The sequence below is a fragment of the Xiphophorus hellerii genome, chromosome 20 (genome assembly GCF_003331165.1).
Source record: "Xiphophorus hellerii strain 12219 chromosome 20, Xiphophorus_hellerii-4.1, whole genome shotgun sequence".
Lineage (NCBI taxonomy): Eukaryota > Metazoa > Chordata > Actinopteri > Cyprinodontiformes > Poeciliidae > Xiphophorus > Xiphophorus hellerii.
This window is the reverse complement of record NC_045691.1, coordinates 22,803,904-22,824,116: the sequence shown is the minus strand read 5'-3', so window position 1 is coordinate 22,824,116 and position 20,213 is coordinate 22,803,904. Positions and strand designations below refer to the sequence as shown.

Below are 20,213 nucleotides of genomic sequence, written 5' to 3'. Positions count from 1 at the left end.
TGTCTCTGTCAGACTGGGGGCTTTGGTGCAGAAGCGGTGTTCTACCCCGCGGCAGAGTGACAGCAGTGTAGGCTGGAAACGGCAACATAATGGTCCCAGTAAAGCCCCACCATTTAGAAGGGATAACCAGGCATAGAGCGTTTGAATTATAAATAGCCCTTCAGTGAGAGCATTGTGATTGGCTCCTCCTGATCTAAACTTTCTGCGGGGATATTATAACAGCGCTTTTAACGATTTACTGCCACGGCCTAAATAAGAGAACATCGGGGGCATGTTTTTCATTTCCTTCTGTAAGTTTGCTTCTGACCTATCATCGCTTCAGCTTAATAACGCGACTCAGAGAAAGCCGATCGAGAGTGCACACAGTCCGTGTAGGCGCGCGCGGAGCTGTCCTTTCAGCACCGCGAGCTTCAGCACCACGGGCGAGTGACAGCACCCCGCCTGCCCACGCGCCTTTTTCGGGGGGAAACGTGTCTTTCAGCCAGGTCTTTTCATTGCAATTCAAGAGGGAGTTCATAATTTATGGCGAGGCGCGACCTTACATCGCATTTCTCAACACTCCACTGAGTTTGCATGCGAGGAAATTGTTCGTGCGTGTAAGGTGTGTGTTTGTGTTTGTGCTTATGTCGGCGTGTGTAGGCCGGAAAGTCGTGTGTATTTGTATACTGTAAAATATTACATGTTGACTCAATTTTAAAAAATATATATATGGAACGATTGCGTTTCTAACTCAACTAAAAATACTCCACAAACCTGACTTTAGATTATATATATTGTATCAATCAAACAAAGCACTGAACCGCCGATTCTCCAAATCAGTGATGTGCTAACGCTGGTGCTGTGTTTGTAGTGTATGTTGGCGTCCACTCTTTGTGTGTGTGTGTGTTTGTGTGTGCTTACATGGTTGCTAAGTCACTGAAGGTGAGAAACTGGCTGCTTTTAAAGTTGTCACGGGCGTGTGTGTGAGTACGTGTGTCAGTTTTAGGTCATGTCATGCAGAGCCGGCCCAAGGTTGTGCGAGGCCCCAAGCAGAATGTAATTACGGGGCCCAGCTTCCAGTGGAAAATTGCCTCTAATAAACATTTTAAGTGAGTATTTTTCTTAAAAAAAACCCAAACAAAAACAACTAACAACAAAAAACTGAAAACGGAATTTTCTTTGTATTTTACTGTAAATGCTTTTAAACTTGATTGTATGTTAACCTTTCAGTTCATTAACTGAAACGTTAAGGGGACTACTTTCCTCTGAAAATCTAATTGAAATGCATTTAGTCACCCAAACTCGTCTCTGGATATTTACAAATTGGTAACCCAATTGGTAATTTCGCTCTACCTCCTAAGAAAATACAGAAAAAAACTGCCCATGGCAAAAACAAACAAACAAACAAACAAACAAACAAACAAACAAACAAACAAACAAACAAACAAACAAACAAACAAAACTACACACTCGATAAAAACAATAAATACGGCACCTGTAGGCAGAAATAGCACTCCCAATGATGACGAGTTATAATAGAGAGAAATAATACTATGAGTGTGATTCAGTGTTGTTCCAGACAAATTAGTTTTGCTTGGACATCACTTTCAATTCAATTCAATTCAATTCAATTCAATTCAATTCAATTCAATTCAATTCAATTCAATTCAATTCAATATCACTTTATACATACAGTAGTGAAATTAAATATTGTTGAAAGTCATGTTATCCAAGTTTCTTCAAAGGCTTGTTTTGTATAAATGCTCTCCTGTAGCATTTATACAAATGCTAAATGCTGATAAATGCTCTCCTGTAGCAGTCTGTAGTAGTGCAGATCTGAAGAAGCCTCTGACTGAAGACACTTTGTTGCTGTATAATACTCTGATGAACAGATTTGTCCATAATGTTTATGATTCTTTTTATGAAGAAACCATCCAACTTGTTTCCCAACAATCTCACATTAAGAGATGGTTTGAACTTCCTCCTTCTCTCTTACCTCTTTACTCCTGCTCTACCTCCTTTTCAACTCATCTGGGATTTGTGGCTGCAGTATAGGTATTATTGGAGCTTTTATGATGTTAACCAGCTGCTCCCAGTTGTAAACCATTGTGCTGCTATGTTTATACACCATTACAACTGCTCAAAAGTAAAAAAAAAAAAAAAGGTATCAGCAAAAATCCTTCCAGCTGCATAGCATCCAAAAGTAGAATGAACAGCCATCCATAATAATAATGTTTTTGCCTGAAATGAAGGAATTCATGTTTTTAAATAGAAAAAACAACAAACTTCAACATGCACAATTCTGGAGTCAGGAATTCAGTGAATTGTTTTCTGATTGTATCCAAATTGTAAAGTCTAAATCATTATAGAGAAGAAAATATGTTCTTATATCCTATTTTTTTCAACACATAGGAGCAATAAAGTGTCTTTATTGTCATTTTTACTGTACAAATAAACACATTAAGAAATTGAATATTTTCTCTGGAAGCTTTTGCCCATTTTCATCTTTTAATCAAAGCTAATTTGCAGAGAAGTTACAAGAGATCAAAATCACATCAACATATAAAGGCAACCAGCCACAGAAAGGCACAAAGAAACATCCAGGACTGGTTAAGATCTCACAAATATTTTGGCAAAATGTGTTGAATGGTCTAATAAGAGTCAGAACAATATTTGACAGATAAAGGGTCGTGGATAAGCGATATCCTCACAATCTGATAGTTTTAAAAAAAATATCTACAGAGTGAGCAAACAATGACAAGTCAACAGATCACATGCTGGAATTGGATCAAAAATGTTTTTATAGAATTTATTGAATTTAAGTGTCGTTTTAAAGGTGTACACAACCAGGTTATTGAAAATTTAAAAAACTTTTTTTTTTTTTACAGCGTACAAACACACACTACTGTTCCCTAACAAAGTTGTTTGGTTCCAATAGCAAATACGTTATACATTATATTGCCAACAGTACTGAATCACTCCTCCCAATCCAGGAGTTCAGTTGTTCAGGTCACTTTCAGGAGCTCAGTAAACCCCAGCGTGTAGATGCCACCTGAGCGTTGTGTGCAAAGGAAAGTCTGGCAATACAGCACATGACAAATAGTAAAAGTATACGAATGATTTATCCCTGTTATTCTGGAAAAAAAAAAAAAAAAAAAAAAACCCTTTTTTTTAAAGTATCAAAAACAATGCGCCTCCAAATCTGAGTGAGGTTCAAAAGTCAATTTGAAATTCCTAGATTTTAAAATTAATTTTCAGCTTTGCCTTTATACTTCCTGCTTTAATGACATTCACCGGATAGATTTAGCCATTTTATACAGTGCATGTGTGAGGGAGAGAGAACGGTGCTGAGCATGGTGATGATGATGCTGTGGGAGGCTGTCAAGGTGTCCTCGAATACAGACGTTGTTCAGTGACGTGAGAGAGAGAGAGAGAGAGAGAGAGAGAGAGAGAGAGAGAGAGAGAGAGAGAGAGAGAGTACATCAGGGGGCGTGGACAGCGGGGAAGAAGCGGAGAGGATGGAGAAGACCGCGGCTCACCATCAGCGGACCCCCGCCGCCATTCCTCACCGTTCGGGCGAATAGCATCACCGAACGCGGCAGGCTCGCCTCCCATCCGCCTCCCCCCCGCTCCTTCCCAGACCCGCCCCCCTCCTTGAGCCGACCTCGCCGTGCACGCGCGTGGTCCTCCCCTCCACCAGCAGCACCGCCACCCCTCCCATCACTAGGTCGAGGCGAGGAGGAGGAGGAGGAAGAGGAGGAGGAGGAGGAGGGATGAGGCGCGCGGCGGAGGGGAAATGGCTGCCGAAAACAAGCCGGAAGGTAAGAAGAAATAACGGGCTTTTTTATTTCTGAGTTCGGCTCTGGATAATTCAGAGGAGGGAGCTTTCAAACCAGCCGAGCAGAGGACGGAGGTAAATGACACGGAGCGGGACAGAGATAACGGCGGGGGGCTTTCCCCTCTCTCCTCCTCCGGGCCCCCCTGTCCCGAAAACACGGCGGCTGGTGCTGAAGCAGCGACTGTGAGGATGACGGTAAACCGACAGCGGATCCATAACAGAGGGAGAGTTGTCCCGGCGGTCCGCACCGGGATAGGGGAGTTTTTATTTTATTTTATTCTATTTCATTTTATTTTATTTGAATATAATCGATAGCGTCACATTTGAGTAGCTTTAGGTTTATGAGTTTATCGAAGAAGGGATCGGAATGAGGAAGGATGAGAGTGTTCGCTGAAGGAATTCAGATGCTCCCCCTCTCGCTCTGTGCGTGTGCGTGTTTATTCAGGGCTGTTTGTCTTTAAAAGCATAAAACAGATCACTGAATTGCAGATTCCCTAGACCAGCGATTTGCTCCTTTACTCTCGATCTAACACCGGTGCGTTCGCGTGTGTTTATGTTTGCGTCCACTGTTTTTTTGTTTTTCTTTTGTATGTGTGTGTGCTTATTGCTAAGGCTGTAGGTGAGAATTTGGCTGCTTTTTAGGTTGTCACGGGGGTATGTGTGCGTGCATGTGTGTCAGTTTTAGGTCATGTCTTGCAAAGCCGGACCAAGGTTGTACGGGGCCCCAAGCAGAATGTAATTAGGGGGCCCAGCTTCCAGTTAAGACATGAGCTGCCTCTAACAAACATTTAAAATTTGTGTTTTTCCTAAAAAAAAAAAAAAAAAATCAGTTTTCCTTTTTCGTCACTGTTGCATGCTGCAAAATATATTGTAAGCATAGTGTGGTACGCTTAACACAAGAGTTATATAAAGTTCATGTGAATTTATCTGGACTTTTATGACGGTCGACAAAAAAAGTGTTTGATGAAAATTATTTAATAGAACAACTGCCAGTGTCAGATAGTTATTCAGTCTTACTTTGTATATTGTATATTTAGCTAGACACATGCCACATATTGTGATGGAAATAAGAGGGTTAAATCTAGAATCATGTGTGTACAGTGCCAGCTTCAGCACGACAAAACTAAAAAATAAAAGGAAACCGTGATTATTTTTTTAAATTCACAAATAAACAAAAGCCAGAGTGTTCAGAACCTCAAATATAATGAAATTGAATAGGCAATTAATAAAAATAGGTCTCATCTAAGACCTATTTTGTAATAATATGGTATTTTACTTTAACACGTCTAGCATTTATTAAGTGTCAAATTTAATTAACTTTAATATTTACATTATCTATGCATATAAACAGGATTAAACTGGATGAAGAAGAATCAATTTGGGCCTCTGCAAAATTCTACACATTAACATCTGCAGGCACAGACAAATGTTAATTAGAAAATTTAGCTGATGAGCAATTGTCTGACAGTGCATTCATCAGCAGCCTCTGGGTTGGTCTTCAGCTTTTCATGAATGGTGCTTGTGGTTCTGTGGTTCACAACAAAACTCCAAAACTCCCATTTATCATTGACTAACTAAGTTAGTCTATAAGTATAGTACCAAACTTTAGACTGCCTTGGAATATGAAAAACATGAATATTTAAACTCATTAGGGAGCAATTAGACGCTCTGTCCACCATGTTTGTTTTGAATGATTAGAGCAGACACAACCAGCCAATGACTGGAGTCGAACTGGGCCGATTTGCACGTAGAAGCACATGTAAACTACTGCAGACTGCAGTGAGGGAATCGTCCATGCACACAACAATTTGGAGAAAAATACTTTGCAAAAGTTTCAAGAAAATGAAAATGAATCAAATCATGAATTGTAGGTGCACTAAAAATGTTGGAATAAATTGATTAATATTGTTAAAGTCATTGATTACTGACGAATCCCAGTACCCGAGTAAAGTCCTCCCACTGAGCAGTACAACTTATGTGGTTCATGTTTGTTTTCACATTCTTCATTTAACACTGATTGTTTTATAGTAAACTAAGAAGCCTATAATGAACTCCTTAAATTAAGCGTATGACTACATATATTTCCCTTGACAATATATTTGTATAATATACTTATGCAGTTTTGTGTTGCACCATAAATGCTTTGGTCCAAATCATTGGCGTCTACTGTGTCACAATTTGTATCAAACATGCAAGAATTCTTACCCACCAGGGAAAAACATTGACAACCAGTACGCTAAAATAATTTTCTGTTATCTTTTTATAATACAGTGTAAGAAAAATATTTTTATAGGACTAATAAATAATAGCTACAAGCAAGAGGCTACTGAAGAGTTATGTTGGTTGGTTGGTTGATCTGTAGTTAAAATTTGTCATATTTCTTGAGAATTAACTGGCTCAGGCAGCGAACCAAACCAAAAGAACTATGAAAATAGAGTGTAATTAAAAGTTTTTTATTAAAAAAATATACAGATAAATTAAAATATTTGTGAGATTTGAATGTTTTTATGATGGTTTAGATGATGTCCATTCATAATCTAAATTCCTAAAAATAACAAACTACCGGTACATGGGAAAGAAAGATACAAAGTTTAAATACATGGCTAAGCTGATTGAACGATTTAGTCTGTCTAGAGGTAGAAAATAACAGGAGAAAGGTTTGCAGTGGGGATACGATTTAGTGAATGGGTACTTCACATTATTTACATACTAAGAATAATTAATATTCTTTCTTATTTTTTCACTTTGGGATTTCTTAATCATGTGTGTCTTTGTTTTGCCCTTTTGTTTTATGTCTTGGCTTTTATTCCTTGATTTGTCTTGTTTTATACAACACTTTGGGAAAACTCATGGTTTTTAAATGTGCTCTATAAATAAATTGGATTTGGATTTAAGAAACTGGACTGAATGAGACTAGGTGGTTATCTTTCAGAGTGAGCTGCTCAGAACCCATTTGAGATATTCCACACACAGTTGTAGCAATACAACATTATTTTACTGATATTTTAAAATTTCTCTATACAACTGCTAAAATACAATAAAGAGACTGTGAAAACTGTGAAAAGTTATTTCTCTGACTTCCTAATGTTGTAAGGCCATAGCATCCAGAGAAGCAGCTTCAGCTACAGGCTACAGGAGTAATTACTGCATGAAATGTGTCCCTCGCTTGAAAACTAAAAGCAGCAATTATTTAATCAGCAACATTTAATTAGAACTTGGATAACATAACTATTACACCCATGATTTTGAATGTTTATATCTTGTATGCCTTTCAACAGTTCTTCTCTTATTTCTACTTTACTTGGGATCTTCAGGTTAGCCTACGACCCTATGCAACCAAATATACATCTATTTATGCCTCTGGCAGATTCTTACATCATCAATAAAACCTTTATTTTGTATTTTTTTTATGTCTTTAGTAAAGTCTTGGGTTGTTATTGTAATCCATTTCAGATCCAACTTACATATAGTTATAATGAAATATGTTCTTATTACCTACTTAGTTAGGTACAAATTGCTAATACCAGGTTGGACCTCTTCTTCAGAACTTTATTAATTCTTTAGATTCTTCATATTATTACTTATTTAAATTCAAGTACAATCCAGTTTGACTGGAATACAACACAGACAAATTCAGCTGATGATAATATGCAAAGTTTAAAGTTATCGATTTCAGAAAACCAAGCAAGTTTCGTCTGGTCATTGATGTTGCAGCAATCTCTCCTCTTAAATAAGCATGGGGCTACAGTGGAAAGTAACAACACAGTTTAATAGGAATAAACCTCCAGCGGAATCAGGCTAAGTTTTAAAAGGAGAGATTGGAGACATTGTAAAAAACAACAGTACCGAGAAAGGAGTACTTTCTACTGGAACAAAAAATTACATACAGTTAATGACATCAGTAGCTTTGTTAGTGGCTTTCTCTAGAAAACAAAAATAGCTAAACAGAGAAGTGCTGTGTTCATGCTGATACCTTTACAACAATAAAGAGAGTAGATAAGATTAGTCACAGCAGTATTTTTTTTATTAGATTTATTTAAGAAAGACACAAAAACACACAAATGCACCGGACAAGGTGTACCATCTGTGGGAAGAGGCCAGAAAACTCAAAGTTAATGGCAACAGTAATTATAAATTATGCATGAATATAGGAGAGCTTGTTCCACAGAAAATAAACTCCTGTTAGTAACTCTTTCTAGAGTTAATATTAGAAAGTCTAGTAGCCACAAAAAAAACCCTGCAGTCTGGAAGCAAAGTGCTGTTATATCACACAGACACAGCTTTTTTTGTGTTGTGTTTCAGAATATTATCCTTATCTTAACTGAAGGTTTGTGGAAACTAAATAAAGACATTAAACACGGCATCAAAATGGACACCAAAGGTGGCCCAGCTCATCTGAAACTTGTTACATATCACTTCAACCTAATTTGTTACTTGACCCTTTTTTAACTTATGGAACTTCTGTTTGAGATAGAGAGACGTTTCGACGCTCTCCCCACTAGGAAGCAACACAAAGAGAAATTTTCTGGGGGGATTTTTTAAATATTTCTTTTAAGTTAACATGAACAAAGAGTACGGTATATTTCTAATGTTTTATTTGTGGATTTCTAGACTTCAAAGAAGATGCACATATGTGCATGCATGCAAGCGAGCATGCAGTGTGCTGCCAGAGGCGAAGGGAAGGCCGTGAGTTGAGAGTCCCGTTGCGTGTAAAGACTAGAAACGTAGATGAGACAGAAAGCCCATGGGCAGTTCAGCGAAAACTCTGGTGCCCAGACGCTACCCATATACATACACAGGCAGACTCAAACATTTGCAGTATGAGGCATTTTTGGCCTGTGATGTGGGGAATAGATGCAATGATTTACAAGTCTCAGTCATGCTGACTAAAAGCCAAATGAGTCTTCGCCATGGAGCCGGGAGACAGCCATTCAGTTTTTCCATTCCCTGGCAGATGTGTGTGTGTGTGTGTGTTTTTGCGTGTGGCGCCAAACACCGGAGTGGGCATGAAAACGGCATCCACCATATAGCCAGGAAGACCATCTCCCTCTGCACTGGTTGGACTACTTTGTATCATAGCAACAGTGGTCAGGGAAACAGAGAAATGATGTGAGAGAGGAGAAACTAAACCTGGGTACAAGTTAGTCATGGAGGCAGTACATCTACTGTGGCCAATCGATCTGGGGACACAATAGATCCAAGTTAGTGGATCCTCCCATGCACACGGCTCATGAAGTTTAGAGGCGTTAGAACGAAGTGATATGAGTGACCGCCAAAGAAACTGAAATCTTGATTGTTTTTAAAATGTATTCTGCTTTTTTTCTCTCTCTTTCTCTCTTTCGCTTTTCATTTTCTTTCTGTAGGACTGAAGAAGATAAGAAACCCAGAGCGAATGGTCAGGATTGCTGTTGGTTACACAGGACACACCCCTCCTAAGAGTGACGAATCAGACGCCAACAGTAAGAGACACACAAATGCTCTTCACACAGTTTCTGCACGCACGTCTGCGCGCGAGGGTGTTTAAGTGCCACACAGGCGTTTGTCTGCAGCACAGGGTGACTGTGGGAGCAAGTATAAAAGCCTTCTGGCAGAATGATGCGAAGAGGGGGGAGGGTTGGGGTATGAAGGGTGGGGAGGGAAACCGAGGACTCCTTCTCATCTGCCCTGTAACAGATCACACACCAACACCCACAGACACACGCACTATCTCTGTGTCTCTCTGCTGATACTTCATTCTAATTCAGCTCTGTCACAAATCGTGTTTGTTCATGCATGCTGTTATAGTATTAGTGCATGTGCGCACACGCTCATCGATGCAGCAGACAGGGCCGACTCTGGCTATCAGTAGTTTATTGTCATATTTAATCTGTACACTTGGCATTATGTATCTATAATCCTCAATGGTCCTTGTTAAACCAGAAGTGAGATGGAGTGTGTACTCCAGGGCTGTGCATGTGTGTGCAGGGGGTGCAGTGGCCACGTGGCGTGCGGTTGCCTTGTTGTGTTAGTGGGACTATAAGGGCAATAATTGCTTTGATTGGTTATCGATTTCAGAGGACACAGGGCAGATGTAAGTCTGTTAGGGGGGACAAATTGGAGGCAAATAAAGAGATGGAAGGAGGAGCAAACACAGGAGCGTGGCATAAAGGAACACAGAGCCGGCCGGCAGGTCTTGGACCTGGGATTGACGTCACATCTGGTTTGAGCATGTAGTGCAGTAGGTGCATGTTAGAAAACCAGATATGGCCATGGTTGTGGTGCTAAAGACGAGCATGTGGGGTCTGAAGGCTTACTGAGGTTTAAAAAAGTTATAGTCTCAAAATGTAAAGAACTTTTGATTAGATGCAGAATTTTGTTTGGCTGGAAGGAGCATAGCCCCTCCCCTACTTCTTTCTGCATGCTTCCTGATAGCTGGCTTACAGAAAGAAATACAATTTCATCTGTTATGGTGTTTATCTCCAGTGGTCATTGGACAGGTCACCAGTCCATCACAAATCAACACAGACACACTGGACAGACAACCATGCACACACACACTCACACCTAGAGACAATTGACCTAATAGTTTTGTTTTTGGAGTGTGTGGAAAACATGTGCAGGTTTGTGGTAAACATGCAAACTCTATGCACAAAGACCCCGACTGGAATTTGAACCCAGGACCTTCTTGCTGCAAGGCATCAATGCTAACAACTGTGTCAGTGTGCAGCTTATATTTATAATCTGTACAGAGTACAGTCACTTAAAGTGCAGAAGTAACAATAACCTGGGCTAAATTTTAGATTTGTGAATAATTTTTCATTTCTAGCTTTTGTAAAGCTCCGAACTGTCTGCTACCAATTTTAAAACCATTCAAAGTAATTTTCTGCCCTTCCTGCCATGGGTATAAAAGATAATTTAACAATTTTAACAAAGATGGTCTGGTATATTTTATGTGAGATTAGCACAGTTAGTGCTTTTAGTAGTACTAAAATCACTCACGGTGGTAATTGTTAATGAATGCAGACCCTTGCCTTAACTCTGGTTGCCAACATTTCCAACCAGAGTTAAGGAAAAGAATAAAAGAGCAACATTTCTGTTGTACATTCATCCACCATGGTATCTATTGAAGTCCTGGTCAGTTCTCCTGTTGTCCAATTCTACAAAACATCTTCATTTAAGGTAAAAAAGAGAAAGAAATATTGACAGAAAATGGTGATTTTTTTGTTCCTTAAATGTTGGAATGAAATGATGAAAACTATATATGCTATGAATTGAGCAGCTCCCATTGAACATTTTACTTTCTGTTGCAGCAGCCTGACCAACAGTTGACAAATCTCCATAAAATGTCTTTTTTAATCAAGGGACTTTTTCTTTGTTTATTTTTAGACACTTAATTGGTGCTAACAATAAACATTTACTTTGCATGTTCTTCAGTCAGGAATAACTTCCAACCCAAAGAGTGTTAGTTTTTTTTTGTTTTTTTTTAAGGATTTTTTGGCTCTGTGGCATTTATTTCACAGTAGACTGACAGGAAAAAAAAGTTGTGAGAAGAAGACATCCGGTAAAGGTCAATGGGTCGGGACTTGAACCGATGACGGCCGCGTCGATGACTGAGACATGGGTCAAAAGACTGCTGTTATCACCGTAGTCTGGAAGCACGCTACTAAAATCTGGATTTCTGTGTTTGCTGTGGTCACCAGTTAGGGCTGACCAACCTGCAAATCGGCTATTTTAAGTTTAGTTTATGCTTGAACTTTTAAAAGTTGGTTATTTAAAGGGGACATAAACTGAATACTGTCCTTGATGGTATTTAGACAAGGTCCAGGTCAGATTTTGTCCTGGGAACCAAATAGCCGTGGACCAGATGTGGAGACACGCACTCGCACACACAGAGAGAGGAAACTAACCATTGCACCTTCCCATGCTGTCATGTTCCCTTCAAAAGAATCGGATGGCTTTACTAGACCTTGTTAAGATGGGAGGAAGAAACAAGTGTAAGACAAAATCGTTATTTAATGTGGAATAAAGCAAAAAAGAATAGATGGTTCTCTTTGGGTTGACCGAAAGGCACAAGCTGAGGCTTCCTGAGCCTATGCTTGTCTCCTATCTGTTCTCACGTCCCAGCCGGAGGATTACTGGAGGAAAAGTTTATCAGCAGAATGATAAAATTAGCATGCACGCCCATCTTTCTATCCCTTCCCTCCTCTGCTTGCTCTCCCTCCATTTCTCATCCCCCCACCCCTCTCTCAATCTTCCCTCTGCCCCATCTCTCTCGTATCTTCTGCCTCCCCTTCCATCCCTCCATCAAGCTGCTGTGCAATGAGCCTTTCTTTCTGTCACATTAATTTCATCGTGAAAAAAAAAAAAGGGGGGGAAAATGTGAAAATTTCCCCCGACGCCTCCTAATATCGGTGGGGGGAGAGTTAAGAGTTGCATTTGGAGCAATTTTTTTTCCTCTCTCTTTGCTGAGTAGAGTTTTATAATTAACTGACAGCCATCTCACAAGGGCATTGGCTTGTTTCTGTGTTAAATATGGAGATGACAGTTTTATGAGGTAAAATATTCATCAGATGCGGGCGCCTCTTCTGTGTGATTACGGTCTAAATTGTGGTTTTTGATAGGTTACCAGTGTAATGTTTAATTTGGTTCAGCAATTTCACTTTTTACTCCAGAATTCTGGCATTGTCGCACTTTTCTGGACTCCTTCCACCTGATTTGCAATTCAGAAAGTCATCTGCATATAGGCAGAAATTTGTCCCCTACAGCAAACAAATCGAAATATGAAAAACAACACACTTTAATATTCAGATCTGCTTTATTTTCTTGTGTCCCCGGCTGGTTCAGTTTCAGTGAAGAGCCAGGGAACAACAGAGGTTGTTGTTTATTTTTTCTTTTTTTTTGTCACACCAGTTCCATAGAGAGTCATCTCACATAGCAGAACGGAAGATTGCTCTTGTGCTAGTTTTGTTTCAAACTGGGACCCATTCTCTGATTCAGGGTTGTTAGAAACACAAGACGCAACTCTTCTGGGTGCAAAAATCCTCATCAGCATTCAAGAAATCTGCCAACGTCGCGTGTGTAGGCTGGTCCTGATCAGCGGGGGAGAACTAATTTTAAGGACAGGTTAGGACGATGATAGCATTCATGAAAGTGCGCTTTGGAAGGGATTACAGAGGCAAGGTCACTAGTTGGGGAGGAAAAGAGAGCGAGTGAGAGAGAGAAAACAAAAACGCCACTCTGGGACAAATTCAGTGACGTATTTCCTTTGATCGACAGTCTTTTCTGCATGTGTATGTCTGTTTGTATGTATGAGCATGCACTTTTGTGTGCGTGTGTTTGCCTCCCCATGTGCAGCGGGCTTGTTTGATGTGGTGGTTCTGGTACATTTCAAAGGCAGGGCTGTGATGAGAATTCTTCAGAACAGCAGCGTAAAGGGAGGGGGGGAGGTTATAGCCAGGAGAGGTGGGGTCTAAACGCTGATTGGCATTCATAGCAGAGAGGCTGGAGTGCTGCTAAAAAAGAAATTAGGCTTTAACTAAGCTGCACCATTCAGCTGTTTAACTAAGCTGCTGCACAGTTCAGCTGTTTGAAATTCTGTCTTCTCAGGCCTTCTATTAATAAATGCATAATTGATTAGGGGGAGCATACGTGCCTGAACACTCTTTCTTACCGACACAAACACACACACGCACACTTAGATACCTCCCCGTACCATGAGACATACAGACGCGCGCCGACACACAACTCCGGTTTTGATTTGTAAACTTCATTTTCATCGTTGTTTTCCCAATTTGAGGATCAACTTGTCTTTTCAAGCTTCTCTTGTTATAGCCAAACTGTGTCCCTGTGTCTCATTGTCTCTCCTGACTCTCCACACCTTCACCAGCTTTTGCTCTGTCATCTCCCTCCAGATAGATTGTAAGCCCTATCATCCTAGGAGACTCATAAATGGATGCCCTCTACTCAAACGCTCATCAAAAACCTTTGAGGTCCCGCTCCCTTTGAGCAACACACTTTTTGGGAACACAAACAAGGTGACACATGTAGACTAGGGGGTCTGTGTTTGTGCAGATGTACCCACTTACACAATCGCCTATCCCTTTATTTACTTAATTTGGCGCAGTAGAAGTTATCTGCTTGTTATTCTTGCAGGTGCTGGAAGGTTGATTTACAAAGACAACAGCATATCAGTCATTTGCTGTTGCTTTGGAAAGTATAACGCATCACCAGACGTCCCTTACTGAGTTATGATGTTCTCATCAAGTTTGGCAGATGTGATGCACCTTTATGTCATTTTAGACATTTTAACAGGAAATAATTGTGTGGGTGTCCCAGTTTATTTCTCACCAGAAATAGCATTTCTAGTACATTTAACAAAATTTTTGCAACATCTTTTCTTAAATCTGTTATATAAAATACTCATATATCCAAATATGTTAAATAGCACACAAGCTTTAGTAGACTGTCCTACTTTTTCCAGATGACTATATGTACATTGGCCAGGGGAAAAAAAAAAAAAGACTCTTGAATGTAGGATTATTCAACTACAGATCAGACCAGTTTAGCTGAAGTCTGGTTGATTCTAGTCATTGGTCAAGCAATTTATGCATCTCTTGATCAAATACATCATACTTTCAATAATGCAGGGTTAAATTAAGCCAGACAAGTGAATGTAAACTGATTTTACCAAGTTGTATTTTTGTTCCCAATCCCTATTATTCTAGATTGTGCTTCACTGCCCCCAAAGACTGGGAGTGTGTCCAGAGACATAATTTGAACTCAGAATTACACATCACCTGCCCTAAGCCTGTGACTATCCAACTCTTGCACAGAAATAGTTTCCTCGCAGGAGCAGCTATTTTGGGATTCTCCACTCCATTACCAAACTGTCTGTGCAACACTATGGGGAGAGAACTGCTTTTAAAGTGGATAAGAAATGCCCATGTGATTGGCTAGGTGTTATATTTACTAACCCCTAATGCACAGATAATGTATGCTAATGGGCCTGATTTAATCCAAAATCTGTTTGAGAGTAGATTCATGGCACACCTCCACCTGATGTCCAAAAGTAAAAGCACTGCCTTTCCCTCTGCACACTTAGCTTTGAATTACAATGAACTGTTTTTGTGCGCCAACTCCCGGCATGCAGAGAGATGTCATAATAATGATTAAGATAGTGTTAGTAATGCTTATACATTAAAAATAACCATAATTGATGAATAGAAAGCAGCTGGGCTTCTCTTTTGGTTCTTTGTTATGTTTGATCTTTTCATGCAGGAGTTCTTTTCTCTTTAGCTCATTGGTCTATTGAGGAAGCATGATTTCAAGAGCAGAAAAGCTGCCTCCGGCTCAAGAAGTTGGATTACCATGACCTGGATGACTCAGAATCCACACAGACAATTAGTAATAACACTCTTTCAGGGGGATTCAAACTCTTAGCCTGACATCTTCAATTGCTGTTATGCCAAAAATTCTCTAATAAATTAGAAAGGGTAAAAAAAAATAATTAAAATTGTTGCTTTATGAGTCTTAAATTTTTTTTGGAACAGTAAACCTCCTTCTTATTGTCACATTAAGATGTTATTAATAATACACATGAAACTTTTATAGTGATTTTAGTCAGTTAGCTCACAGATTGACATTTATTTCTCTTGCAAATCCCCAACTTTAATTCACCTAATTTTTCTTCTCCCCCCCTCCAAACCCTTTTGACCCCAGATGAGCCAGGCCAGTTAAAGATCTACCTTCCCAAGAAGCTTCTCGAGTGTCTACCCAAATGTTCCTCTCTGCCCAAGGAGCGCCATCGCTGGAACACCAACGAGGTGAGAAAGAGACACGATAGAATGGGAAAATATCCATGACATGGCAATGAGATGAGCTTACGTTTTTATTTGTGGGTGACTCATCTCTAAATGATGGCTCATTAAGAAGCCAAGAGGAGGTAAACAAACGCAGTGGCGGCTCTTCAGTGTGAGATCCTAAAACTGGAACAGTGGGAGATGAAATAAAGTGGAGAGAAAGATTCCTGTATTATAGAATTTGAAAATTTTAATCCGAACAGCTGAAGGTTTAAAGCTTCTGAACTTTTGATACAGTCAGAGTCAGACTCTGCTCATACTAGTATTTTGCTAAATTAACATTTTCTGCTGGGTTTGCACCTCCTATTGATCCCCATGTGCTCTGTTTTTAGATGTTTGGAAAAAAAAATAAAAGTGAGATTTTTAAAAACGCTGTCGGTCTGTTCAGACTGACAGATTGTTCGGTTTGGTGTTACTATTTAAATCAGTGAAATGAAAGCCATGGTAGATCTATGACTTTTCAGAGTCTCCTCTCACTCGTTTATTGTTTGGTGAGGCATCATTACCAATAAATTAATGGATAGCTCCAGTGATCTCATACATTGTCTCAATAATTACATAACAAACTGACCACATTTCAATATATTCATTTAACCTTTTTGACAGTCTATAGTTCACTTCTCTCTATCCTAATTCGGCTAATTTGAAAATTAAAACTGTATTTTCTGTTAAAAGGTCAAGAATTGCAAGAGAAAATGGCATTACCCAGACAGCATCACGGTTAGCGAATATCATGATCCAACTACTGCTAGTTTTTTCAAACCGTGTTCTTTAAAAGCAACATTTGAGTGGGGACTGCTCACTTTTTTGTTTTTGATACATGAATCATAAAACATGCTGGTCTGTTCTTACTTTAGATGCACTGTGTTCCTAAAACTCTTATCAGGGTGATATGTTGCTAGATCATTGTGTCTCAGGTAGTAGAAATTTTAATATCTATGTTGCTTTTCTTAAGGAATGCTAATCTTGGGCATCAGTGCATAGCACAGTATCTGGCTAAGATAAGCAGTGATAGCAAAATATGCTGTTTGAATTTGAGATTATAAAATGTATATGATAACTTGTCCAGGGAGGAGGAAAAAGTCAGGAGAAATGTTGCAGTAACTCTGTCATCAGGACAGTCTACTGTGGTAAAGTAAAACATACCTCCTGTCATGCTTGTAGATTGAGGTAGCAGGTAGAGGCAGTGAGTAGTTGGTGAACATTTTAATGAAAAAATAATAAAACAAGAACTTACAAACAAGGAGAACACGGGGGGCGAGTGCAGGGAACAGAACAGGGACCAGGTACATTCAGATACAGGAAGAATCCAGCAGTGAGTGAGTGAAACAAAGGCGCTAAAAACAAAGGAGCTTGATTACTGACAAAGATCAGGTGGCTGATTGGCAACAGGGTGCAGGTGAGAGAGGGAACCAGGCAGGCATGCTGAGGGAGAGAGAAAGAGTAATGGCAGAGGAGGACAAGAGGAGGAGGAGCACTAGCACAGGAGCTGGCAAACCATAAATCTAACCTTAACAAAGAATAACTAAACACAAGGAATGAACAATAGATCTAACATAGACAACAAAGAAAAGACTGATCTAAAGAACAAGCAGAAACTAAGGCTGATCACAGATAAACAAGAAAGTTAAAATGCAAACACAGAAAAACCAAAACAACACAAACACCCTCAGGATACGACACCGCCATTAAATAGAAGAAGCTGAAATTCTCCCTTTTCTCCTCCATAACAGTTTGTCTCTTTTAAAATAAAGGATTTAGCTACACAGTTGTGCAAAATTTTAAATCCCATCTACATTTACTTTTTTGACATGTCATTTGGCCCATAAATGTGGAGGGGATGGAAGTCAAAAATACTGATATATAACCAGTAATTTCACTTGGTCAGACACAAAATGACCTGTGATTGCTGCTGCTAATTATCATGGGTAAAAGATGAACATTTGGAGCTGATGTTTAATAATGTTATCCGTGGACTCCAGCAAATGTTTTGTACTGACAGTAGGTTAAAGAAAAAGCAAATCACTGAAGTAAAACAATGCATTTTCTTACCTTATACTCACAACCAATGTCTGAGGTCACCTGACTGGTGAGGCCCCACAAGAATCATTTATTGCAGCTGTCGCATTAACAGTATTGTATCCTATTCCTGCAGCTTTGGGTTGTTTCCTCCCCTTGAAGCCAAGACTTTAGTACTTTTATAATCTCTTTATAATGTTTCACACAGAGAGAGTGTTTATGGTTGGTAAGAATAGATCTGCCCTCTTCACTTCTTGACCTCCACATAGAATCTCAAGGAAAGTAGGAGTGCTCACTCCATCTGTTTTCTGTGCTGCCGGTAAGCAGCCACACTTCCATTCAACATATTCCAGTCAGAAAGATGTATATATTTTTTTTCTGTTTTCTGATCATATCAACAGGACATGTTCTGTGGTTCATGACAATTTGTCTTCTATACACAGCGGTGTCTTTATTTGTAGCGAGGGCATGGTTCAAAAGTTTATTTATGTCAGAGAAAAAGTTAATTTTGAAAATGCTTATTTGCTTTAAAAAACAACAGTGGAAAAGTTGATTGTGATTTATTTATCTTTCATCTTTGAAGTTTTTCTGGTGTTAAAATTGGATGAAAAACACTCTTAAAAGGGGATGAAATGCCAGACTGAAGTGGAAGTGGAGATGCTTTGTAACAAATCTAACATAAACAAGGTTATCTGGCTGCAATTAACTAGTTCCAAGGCTTTATGGCCCTTTTTGTATTTGGAAGGACATTTCTACTGCAGTGTAATAGGCTGTCCCCATGAAAAGGAAAAAGGTATGCTTTTTGCATCTGATTTAAAAACATAACTTACTCAGAAATATGAATATGAATTAGGTAATGCCTATGTAACTAAAGGGCATATTTAAGGTTAAGTCAATGTTAACCAAAATTTACAGCTTTATTTTTCTCAGAAACATATGCCTACCACTCATTATTATTAGGCTGTCCTGAGGCAAGGTCAGTATTATAGTAGATGACTGAAGTTCTCCCTCTAGTTGAGTTGTTGAAAGTGCAGTAAGGACAAATTAGCTTGGGACAACTCCTTCATATTGCCCACATCTGACACAGAGCTAAGCTACCAAGGTGTTGAAAGCTTTCAAAGAGTTGCACGTCTCTGCAGACTTAAGCTGCTAGCTTAGGAAAAATGTTTGATGGGTGGAAATGGATGTGAGCATTTATTGTCAACAGCTCCTTGTTTATGCACGGCGCAGCTCTCCGCCGGTGGTTTGCTCCGTACACTGTGATGTGGTCGGCCTCCACTCAGACATTTTCTTCATGTGCCGGCTTTGCACTCCATTACGGATGTGTGTTTGTGTTATTGATTACCAGGTCTGGCATTATTATGCAATGCAAAGCTTATTTGGCCTGTGGTTTTTCTTGCAGGAAAGTCATTACATTTTTCATGCTATCCATCTTAATGAAGGTCATACCGGGAGTTTAGCATGGAGTCTTTTGAACAGAGCATTCACATGAATAGATAGTGTATGATAGAGAGCATCAAGACCACATTTGGTTCGAGACCTTCACTTGGCAGCATATCTAAGTCCAGTTGCAATAACTGCTTAAGGAAATGAACAATGGTCCTGCTTTGAGCTTTCCTTTAACCCAGCATCCTCTAGTTCCTCACCAAGTAAACTCTTTCTTCATCTCTCTACCATTCCTCCCCCACCACAAGCTCACAATCACCAGCCACCCCTCTGCCTCTCTCTCTCTATGATGAGGAGATACACACTCAGTTCAGGGGGAGGTTGGGGATCCCTGAGCGAATTCCTTCAAAGCTCTTCTTCCAACCAGGGATAAAGTTTCCTGCATACTTAAACACTCAATTGTGTCTTTTTTTTCCTCCCTCTCTTTTTTTAGCACTTTTTCAGCGGGAGTTTTATGTATCCATGCTCTATGTGTAGTGCATGTATGAATTTCAGTGCATGTATGCATTTCAGTCTGTGTTTTTTTTTTTTTTTTTGTCTATATGGTTTAGTCTTTCTCTTTCTGGGATGTAGAACTATTGATCATAGCATTTCTAACTAAATGTTGCCCTTGTTTTGTGTGTTTGTTTATAGTATCAGAGATGTTATTTACCTGCTACAAAATACTTTATAAAACAGGGATAGAAAGAAAAAAAAATCACATATCTTTATTACAGAAGTCTGTATTTTTATTTTATTCCCTCAATAAATTGCAATGGTAGACATGCGATGTGGGACGTCCACACCAATCAGCTGTCAGCTGCCAAGTCTGTTGTCACATTTGAAGCTTTCAATTTATTTAAGCTGTGACATCCGCTCAGTGTGTGTGCGTGAGTGTGTGTTAGTGTCTGTGGGTCTTTATGTGTGTGTGTATCTGATTGAATAAGATACAGTTCTGGTGCAGACTCCAGATGATGCTCATGTGTGTTAATGCGACTGCGACAAATGGCGCGTTGAGTATACCAAGTAATTACTCAGTCCACGGAAACCTCCAGGTGTTTGTGTGTCCAGCATGTTTGCTCCTCTGGGTTTTCTAAAGAGTTATTGGAATTATA

At 39.5% G+C, this 20,213-nt stretch overlaps 1 protein-coding gene across 4 annotated transcripts in view; it reads left to right on the top strand.

Annotated features, from left to right (window-relative positions):
• The first annotated feature begins 3,812 nt into the window (after nucleotides 1–3,812).
• Nucleotides 3,813–20,213, top strand: part of LOC116710468 (calmodulin-binding transcription activator 1-like) — a 79,354-nt gene continuing 62,953 nt past the window's right edge. For 3 of the 4 annotated variants that reach the window (XM_032549521.1, XM_032549517.1, XM_032549520.1), the window contains exons 1-3: nucleotides 3,814–4,073; nucleotides 9,181–9,276; nucleotides 15,515–15,618. In XM_032549521.1, coding sequence (XP_032405412.1) covers nucleotides 4,007–4,073; nucleotides 9,181–9,276; nucleotides 15,515–15,618 — 267 coding nt within the window. In that variant the 5' untranslated portion in view covers nucleotides 3,814–4,006. Of the gene's footprint in view, nucleotides 4,074–9,180; nucleotides 9,277–15,514; nucleotides 15,619–20,213 lie in introns of all 4 variants that reach the window. The other variant, XM_032549519.1, reaches the window with a different exon arrangement.